The sequence below is a fragment of the Myotis brandtii genome, unplaced genomic scaffold, assembly GCF_000412655.1.
Source record: "Myotis brandtii unplaced genomic scaffold, ASM41265v1 scaffold13, whole genome shotgun sequence".
NCBI classification, from domain to species: domain Eukaryota; kingdom Metazoa; phylum Chordata; class Mammalia; order Chiroptera; family Vespertilionidae; genus Myotis; species Myotis brandtii.
The window spans coordinates 3762195-3771954 of record NW_005354595.1 but is presented as its reverse complement, the minus strand read 5'-3'; the positions used below and the strand labels follow the sequence as shown (position 1 = coordinate 3771954).

The following is a 9760-nucleotide window of genomic DNA, read 5'->3' as shown; positions in this document are numbered from 1 at the left end:
CCTCATGTTCACTTCAAGCTGCCTGGCTGCCGGCCACCATCTTGGCTGGCAGTTAATTTGCATATCGCCCTGATTAGCCAATGGGAAGGGTAGCGGAGGTACGGCTAATTACCATGTTTCTCTTTTATTAGATAGGATTTGTATTTTTCCATACAAACGATTGTAAACATACTTTTGTCCACCCCTGTTACAAATTTCCCAGGAATTCAAGCTCAGATTGTTTTGGGGGTTTTTTTCTTAGTCCTGCTATATATTTTTCTTAATAACTTTTGAGCAACAGGAACAGCTTTTAGTACTTTTTATTTTTGATAGGGAGCATACAAAGCACAAGTCCTTGGTATTATTTGTTACTTTCAGTGTCTCTGTCTAAATTATGTTTGAACCAATTCTTTGTATATGTAATCAGTACTTTTGTTTAACAATGTTTTATGTGTATTTTAGGACATCCCCTTGAATTTTTACGGAATCAACCTCAGTTTCAACAGATGAGACAAATTATTCAACAGAATCCTTCCCTGCTTCCAGCATTGCTACAACAGATAGGTCGAGAAAATCCTCAATTACTGCAGGTGACTATGTATCCCATTTTGGAAAAGACCATGAACACCCCCTTCCCCTCCACCAAATCTAAACCATTCTAAGCTACTTTCAGTAGAATATGCTGCATAGATAGATGTACTAGAAAAAGAATTGGGGGATGGAGGTTGGGTTAACTTTAGTTGCTCAAATAATAAATTTGGGAAACACCTTATTAAAGAATCTGAGAAACTCTTCAGCAAAGAAACTTTTTAATTTGTCTTTTTTCCCAAGCTTATTAGTAGAGCTCCGCCCTTAGGAAACATACTTGTGGGCTTAATTAATGCTTAGGTCACAAAGTATTTGAGTTTGGTACATCGTTGTACTGCCTGCTAGTGTGGAAGATATATTAAGTTCTCTTTCCTCTTACAGTCATCAAGTGGTTTTTTAGTATTGCTTTTATTTTTTGACAGCATACATTTATGAAAGAGAATTTGAATTCTCTTAATTCTTAACTGTTTATCTCACTCAAAAAAACTGAGCTTCTTTAATAATGTGCAAGGAATCATCATATCCCCATAAAAACGTAATAATCTAGAATCAATCTAAAATATTACAGTTGCAAAAGTTATAGCTTCTCTCTTATTTGTATTTAGAATTCTTTTTTTCCTGAAGATACTTTATATCAATGTATTATTTTTTTCTGTCCTTCAAATCACAGCAAATTAGCCAACACCAGGAGCATTTTATTCAAATGTTAAATGAACCAGTTCAAGAAGCTGGTGGTCAAGGAGGAGGAGGAGGGGGTGGAGGAGGCAGTGGAGGAATTGCAGAAGCTGGAAGTGGTCACATGAACTACATTCAAGTAACGCCTCAGGAAAAAGAAGCTATAGAAAGGGTGAGTTTAAGTAAAACTAACAATTCCGTTCTTCAGACAAAACAGTCACCTTTCCAAATCTCAGTGTTCACACGGGGCTAGTGGCCACTACATTGAATAGCACTGATCTATTTCCATCACAGGTGGAGTTCTTTTAGAGCGGAATAGAGCGTTGCCCCTGGGGATTGCAGGAAAGACGGACTTCTCAGGCCTGCTCTCCCATCTTGTTCTTTGTGAAGCCCAGGGACCAGCAATGAATACCATTCTAGCATGAAATAGTTGTAAATATATTAAGAAACTAAAAATTTCATTGATGTTTTAAAATTCAGGCAGAAAATGATCTTTAGGAATGTGCCCAATTTAAGATGATTCATTTTTAGATTTATATTTCAGATTTCTTAACTTCATTACTGTTACTAAAATCTAAGGGATATATATATATATATATATTATAAAAAATGACATACAGTAAATATCAGACCCTGCTATCCTGAATCGCTTCTCATCTTACCAGGGTGAGCAATGTAGGTCATGGCACTGTAATAACCTGGTTTTTATGATACTATGACTAGTCATTCATTCTCTGGCCCCATTGTTAACATTTATAAATAAGGAATCCTAGTACCTGCCTGTTTCACAAGGTGTTCTGAGATGGAAATTCAATATAGTGCATTTTAACTTAGAAAATCATCTGGAAAGTAATTTGTCCTTGTTTATGATATAAACATATCAAGTGTTTAAAGTTTATAATTAGGTATTTCCTAAAAGATACTTTATATATCAGACTGATATTTTCCCCTCTGAGTAAATGACACTTGCCTCAATTGTTCTATAGCAACTTTTTTTTTGAGGTTAGGGTTATCAGTTCTTGATTTCTGTGTTGGAGAAATTTTCTCTTGTTGCTTGTGCTTTTAATTCATACTAAGAGAACATTCCTAATACAAAGTTAAAAGATTTACTTTTGTCTTTTCTCTGAAGAGTTTATACTTGTCGAGATTTGTGACCCATTTTGAGTTATTTTTGTTTATGGTAGCTAGCTACATTTTTTGCATCTGACTATCCAGTTGCCCCAGCACCATTTATTAAAAATACTACTCTTTCCTCACTAAGTTGTCTTGGCATTCTTATTAACATTAATTGATAATAAATGTGAGGGTTTATTTCTGGGCTCTCAATTCTGTTCCATTGATCTATATGTTTATTCTGTTAGTACCTCACTCTTTCTCTTTTTTTAATCCTCACCTGAGGATATGTTTGTACTAATTGTTAGAGAGAGAAAGAAACATTGAACGGTTGTGTGCCATATGCACACTACAGGGGATCAAACCCATGACCCTTCAGTGTGCAGACGATGTTCCAACCAACTGAGCGACACCAACCAGGGCCTTACTGTCTTGATTACTTACTCTGTTGCTTTGTAGTAAGTTTTGAAATCAGGAAGTGTGAGTGCTCCAATTTTGTATTTCTTAAGATTTCCATATCAATTTTAGGCTCAAGTTGTTCATTTCTGTGCCTTCCCTCTCCCCCCAAAACTTGGTGGGATTATGATAGATACTGTGTTTTTGTGTAGATCAGTTGGAGGAGTATTGCCATGTTAGTAGTATTAAGTCTTAGCAAGCCATGAACATGGGATTTCTTTTCATTTATTATTAGATTTTCTATAATATCTTTCAGAAATGTTCTATAGTCTTCAGTTTGTACTTTTTGTATTAAATTTATTCCTAAGTATTTTTATTGTTTGTGATGCTATTATAAGTGTAAGTATTTTCTTAATTTCATTTTTGAATTGTTCAGTGCTAATTATATAGAAATACAGTTTATTTAATTTTATATCTTCCAACTTTCCTGAACTCATGTATTGATTCTGATCATTTGGGTGTGTTCCGTAGGATTTTCTGTATGAAAGATATCACTTGCAAGTAGCCATGGTTTTACTTATTTTCTAATATAGATGCATTATTTATTTGTTTTGTGTGACTAATTGCTCTGTCTAGAGCCTCCTGTGCATTGTTGAAGAGAAGTGACGAGACCCAACATTGCTTGTCTTAATCTGCATCTTTAGGGAAAACATTTCAGTCTTTCATTATTAAGTATGATGTTAGCTATGGGTTTTATTAAATTCCTTTTATTGGGTTGAAGAAGTTTCCTTCTGCTCCTAGTTTGTTGTGTATTTTTATCAGAAAATGGTGTTGGATTCTGTCAAATGCTTTTTATGTGTTTATTAAGATCATCATGTAATTTTGTTCCTTTTCCTGTTAATATGCTTTATTATGTTGGTTGATTTTTGTATGTTGGAACAACCTTGTAACTCTGGGATAAACTCTGGGATAAATCCCACTCAGTTATGGTGTACAATCCTTTTTTATGTTGCTGGATTTGGTCTGCTAGTACTTTGTTGAGGATTTGTGGATCTACATACGAAATATAGGTCTATAGTTTTCTTGTGTCTATGTCTGGTTTTGGTATCATTGTAATAATACTGCTCTTATAAAATGAGTTTGGGAAATGTTCCCTTATCATCTCTTTAGAAGAGTTTATGAAAAATTGGTGTTAATTTTTCTTTAAATGGTTGATAGAATTCACTAGTAAAGTAATCTGGGCCCAGCTTTTCTTTTTGGGAAATTACTCATTAAATCTCTTTACTTGTTACAGGCCTGTTTGGATTTCCTGTTTCTTCTTGAGCCAGTTTTGGTGGTTGTGTTTTTGTTGTTTTTTTTCTGTTGTCTTTCTAGGAATTGTCTATTTTAATCTGTTATCTAATTTGTTCATAATATTTCCTTATTAATAGTTTTTATTTTTCAAAAAATAGAAATGTTTTCACATTTATTTTTGATTTTAGTAATTTTAATCCTCAGATTTCTTTTTTTTTTTCCTGTCAGCTAAAGTTTTGTCAGTATTGTTGATCTAAAGAAAAAACACACACTAACTTTTGGATTTGTTAAGTCTCTCAGTTGTTTTTGTAAGTTTCCATTTTATTTATTTTCTCAGTGATCTTTATTATTTCTCTGCTTGCTTTGCAATTAATTTCTTCCTTTTTTAAATATTTTTTTTATTTCACAGAGAGGAAGGGAGAGTTAAAAAGTATTTTCTAATTTCCTTTGTGATTTCTTCTTTGATCCATTGGTTATTTGGGATTTGTTTTAATTTCTACATGTTTATGAATTTTTCAAATTTCCTTCCATTATTGATTTCTAAGTTCATTCCATCGTGGTCAGAGCACATTTTGTATGATTTTAATCCTTTAAAATTCACTGAGGTTTCTTTTATGAGCTAACATGGTCTTTGTGGAGAATGTTCATGTGTACTTGAGAAAGACGTGTAATCTTCTGGTGTTAAATGTTCTGTAAGTGTCCATTAGGTCTAGTTGGTTTATTGTGTTGGTAAGTCCTCGGTTTGCTTTTTGATCCTCTTTTTAGTTGGTGCATCCATTATTGAACGTGGGGATATTGAAGTCTCCAACTATTGTTGAATTGTTTCTCTGTCCCTTCAATGCCGTCAGTTTTTGTTTCATGAATTTTGGAACTTGCTTATATATGTGTATAATGAAGTATTTCTGATGTTTTATCATACTAAAATGTCCTTTGTTATTAGTAGCAATTTTTATCGTAAAGTCTATTTGTCTGGTATTAATATAGCCACTTCAGCTCCATTTTTGTAACTGTGTGTATTGTATATGTCTTTTTTCATCCTTTTCCTTTCAGTATATTTGTGTCTTTGAATCTAAAGTGTGTATCTTATAGAAGCTTATGAATTGTTGCCCTCTCTACCTTTTATTTCAGCTAGCCCATCTTTAATCTGAATAAGATCTAGGTAACAATCATTTAAAGTTCTTCTCCTTCCACGGATGAATATTCATGCTGAACTGGGACTTGTGCCCAGTTTTTTAAGGTCATTTATTGATTGAGGCAGTTTAGAAGAGGGTTCTTAACATTGGCTGACAAACTTATAGTATCTAGTGAATGAGATCATTGACCTTAGTTTTTCAAGGCTTTTAAAGCAGTGATTACTGAGTTACAAGTGATTTCTAATAGATTAGGAAAACGAAAGTGGCTTGTGTCACCACTTATAATGCTCTAAAAATTGAGCAGATAAGAATAGAACACCATATGTCTTTATCTCAGAAATATTATGTAATATTACTAATAATTGGTCACCCATTTTTCTAGTATGGAGTGTTTCATAAGGCAAGGAGATTGAGAATGGTATTTGACCCTAGTGAAGGATATGACTTTCTTTACAAATAATTAGGTGAAGTAGTTAAACTTATTTCCATTTGTTCTCATCCATATCTTCACCCCTCAAATACTAAAAGCCATTTAATTTACAAATTTCTTATGTTTAAATCGCCATAGTAAGCAGCTAATTTTTAGTGTTAATGCCAGTAGTTGTTAGTAAAGTATCTGTTAGTCAAATAGCTTTAACTAGGAACAACTAATTTTGTAGGTGGTTGTTAAAGGGTGTAAGTTCCATTTGATCCGTTGGGTTGGATAGGGATGGATTCATGTAGAATTCTCAAGAGCTTTTATGTCTTTTACAGTAGTGCTGTGCTGGAATGATATGTTTTCTTTCTTTTCTTCCAGTTAAAGGCATTAGGATTTCCTGAAGGACTTGTGATACAAGCATACTTTGCTTGTGAGAAGAATGAGAACTTGGCTGCCAATTTTCTTCTACAGCAAAACTTTGATGAAGATTGAAAGGGACTTGTTTTTTGTTTTTTTTTTAATTTCACACTTCACACCAGTGCATTACACTAACTTTGTTCACTGGATTGTCTGGGATGACTTGGGCTCATATCCACAATACCTGTATAAGGTAGTAGATTGTTGGGGGTGGGAGGGAGGGATCTAGGATAAATACAATGCATGTCTGCTTCAATTAGCAGATGCTGCAGATCCACACAGTGTGTAAAATAGACAACCAAAAAGCAGCTTTTGCAGGTCTCTATCTCTTGTATAAAACAGTAGGTAACTTCCTAGGTTTCACTCTTTTTAGTGTACTAGATCCAGAAATTTAGTGTAATGCCCTGCTTTATATTTCTTTGACTTAACATTGGTTTCAGAAAGAATCTTTGCTACCTAGAATCTACAGTCTCTATTTCATGGCAACACTGGATAATGGCTTTATGAAATTGAAACAAATTTGGAACAACTGCAAAGAGATGCCAAATAATTGATGGTTATTGTTGCTGCTTCAAATAAGTATAAAATTAATGTCAAGAAAGCCCATTCTTTCATGTTAAATACTTGGGTTGGGGTGGAGAAGAAGGGGAACCTTTTCTTAAAGTGAAAATACTGCTATTTTAAAATCTCTTGATCATTGAATGTGAGACCCTTCTGACATGATTTGAGAAGCTGTACAAGTATAGGCAGAGTTATTTCCTGTTTACATTTTTTTTTTTGGTTTGTTTGGGGGGAAATTGGTAGGTGTCTAATTACTGTTTACTTCCTTGTTATATTGCAGTAAAAGTTTTAAAACCACCATTGCATGTTTGCTTTTGATGTGTCCCTTTGTGGAATTAGCACTTTGGGACCAATGGAGAAATGCAGCGCCCACTCTCCTTTGTCCCTTCCCTCAGCAGAACCATGCTTGTCACCAAGTTGTGAGTTCAAACTGCTGCCTTTCTTAACCCCACAAAGGCTGATTCAGTTCAAAATTAATGCAAATGTTTTAAATCTGGGTTTCTGATATTTGTAAGTGTTTTTCCTTATTAGAAAAGAATGTATGGCCGTTAAATTGCTTTCAAAAAGAGAAGGTGGACAGAACTATAATCCAGCATCTTTTATTTGAAAAACTGAGGAAATCTTTTGGAAGGGTTGGGAGTTGAGGCTGGAAAAGTACTTTGAAAAATATACAATCAAGATATCTCGTAGCATATTAAAGGAAAATTCTTAATAGCAATGTTGGCTTTTATTTGGATTTTTTCATCTCAGTTTTTCTTTGGAATCTTCTTCATTGGCATTGTTATTTAATCATAAAGAGGGGGCAGATGTCTACTTGTTCAGTTTTCCAAATTTATTTTCCTGACTATAAACAAAACTTTAAAGAAATTCTTTTTCCGCCATCTGATACTGAGTTAAGAAGATGAATTTGCACAGATTTCTCCCTGCGTAATCTCTTGCAATAATCCTTAGCATCGTTTGGTGATGACTTTTAAGCTTTGACATCATGCACTCATAACCTATCTCATTTGAAAGTAAATGAAATCATGGTTTTTCCCACAATGTTAAATCATGTGACTTAATCTTCATGTGTTTATTCCGTAAACTCAACAGGCCTTTGGACTTTGTATTACCTGTATGTTTTATACTGAATCATGCAAAATATCTCAGGAGAATAAAATGAGAATTTGTAAATATGTTCCTCTTTCAAGGCAGAGGAGTTGGGAAGAGGGATGGCATTTCTGGTCGGATCATGGAATACTTTATTTTATGACATTTTATCTGCTACCTGATTGCTCACAGATAGCGAAAACTGGAAAAAGGATTAAAAAACAACAGCAACCTCTTCCTTACTCTGGAAAGTGACAGCAGAAGTTGGTGACATGGAGCTTTTGTCCTTGGACAACAAAACTACAAATAGTGGGATTAATGATTACCAGAGGACAGTTCAGGCCAAGTTTTGACCATTCCTTGTTTATCTGCTTAAAGAACCAGACAAGACACTATGAAAGAAATAGGCTTTTTGTGACTTTTTTTTTTTTTTTTGTCTTTTAATTTGCAAACAGTTTTGGTAAATCTCTTAATGTAAGTGACCTATTTGACTTTGGAATTTTGCATTTGAGGTATGTCATCTATTCCTTGAAATGTTTTTATTGTTTAGTTGCTCTGTGGAAAATGTGAGGAAGCTTACATTTATATTTGTTAAAATCTAATTGCCATCCCCAAGTCAAACTTGTCTTTACATTGTTTAAAAAATACTGAAGTGTTCCATCAAATAATTTTTTTCCTGTACTAGAAGGCTAGGATTCTAGACAATTATAAAATATTTTCAATACATCCAACATTGCATTTCTCATTTTTTAAGTGATTTTGCCATAAAATCTAAGATTGAAAGTTACCAATGCCTCTGTCACCGATCCTGTTTTCTTCAGTGAACGGTGAAGGCAGCATGTAGAAGGCCAGGCACTAGATCGGGTCTCCTGTCTGTTTTCTCAACTAAAGCGTCAGTATAGAAATGGGATACCTAATGGAGTGTCAGTCAAATTTCATGAGGACTTTAAGAGATTTCATTATCCCCATTTTCCCCATACTTCATGTCTTAAAGCAGCCAGCCTAAGACTGCTACAAAATATTCAACCAAATGCCAGCAGCTTCAGGGAGTAAGGGCTTCCTGACCAAGTCTGTACTTTGGTGAGTTCCCCACCACAGGCTCATTTGTCTCGTCAGTTGGCCTCCCCTGTCCATTTTGTTTCACTTAGTTCTAAGCCGTGGGCTGGCAAACTACAGCCCATGAGCCAAACCTGGCTCATGGCTCACTGCCTGTTGAGTGTTCCTTAAGCTAAGAATGGTCTGTCTTTACATTTTTAAATGGCTTAAAATTTCTTTGATATAAAAATTATTCAAATTTCAGTGTCCATAAATAGTTTTTTTATATATATTTTATTGATTTTTTACAGAGAGGAAGGGAGAGGGATAGAGAGCTAGAAACATTGATCAGCTGCCTCCTGCGCACCCCCCAATCAAGGTACATGCCCTTGACTGGAATTGAACCTGGGACTCTTCAGTCCACAGGCCGACACTCTAGCCACTGAGCTAAACTGGTCAGGGCCATAAATACTTTGATTGAAACATAACCATGCTCATTTGTATATATTGTCTATAGCTACTTTTGTGCTATGGAGGTTCGATGTTGAATGGTTGGCAACAGAGGCTAAGGCCTGCAGAGCCTAAATAACTATTGCCTAGCTCTTTACAGAAAAAGCTTGCCATCCCTGTTCTAAACTGCAGCTAGCCCATCATATGTTAAATTATGCGATGCTTTTTGATCCTTTTTGGCATTCTTGGCCTCTTGACTTCCGGTCTTGGCTTCAGTTTGATTTGTTAGTTACTGTCATAGGTTCTTTCCAGAGGAGTGGTACCACCCCGCATCTGCACTGACAAAGGAAGGAACATTGTGTGCCTGGTGTGCTGGCCTAGCATGTATGTGGTGTCTTGAAATTATTATTTGCTGTTATTACACTTTCTTGCTCTTACCGGAAGATAATGAAATTCAGACTGTAAAAGCACCTGGCAGAGTGATGAATCAATCAGAACACAGAAAGCCAGATGAGTCTTTGGGCCTTGGATCAGAGTTGGGGCAGTTTGAACAGCTGGAAAACGAGTGGGTGGAGCACTAGAGGGATAAGTGTAGCAGTTGGACCTGTTTGGG

General features: G+C 35.1%; 1 protein-coding gene across 2 annotated transcripts in view; it reads left to right on the top strand.

Moving 5' to 3' along the window:
- The window catches only part of RAD23B (RAD23 homolog B, nucleotide excision repair protein), a 32155-nt gene extending 24409 nt beyond the window's left edge, over positions 1 to 7746 (top strand). For both annotated transcript variants that reach the window (XM_014534427.1, XM_014534426.1), the window contains exons 8-10: positions 442 to 569; positions 1238 to 1414; positions 5974 to 7746. In XM_014534427.1, the coding sequence (XP_014389913.1) occupies positions 442 to 569; positions 1238 to 1414; positions 5974 to 6087 (419 nt within the window). In that variant the 3' untranslated portion in view covers positions 6088 to 7746. The remainder of the gene's footprint in view (positions 1 to 441; positions 570 to 1237; positions 1415 to 5973) is intronic.
- The last annotated feature ends 2014 nt before the right edge of the window (positions 7747 to 9760 follow it).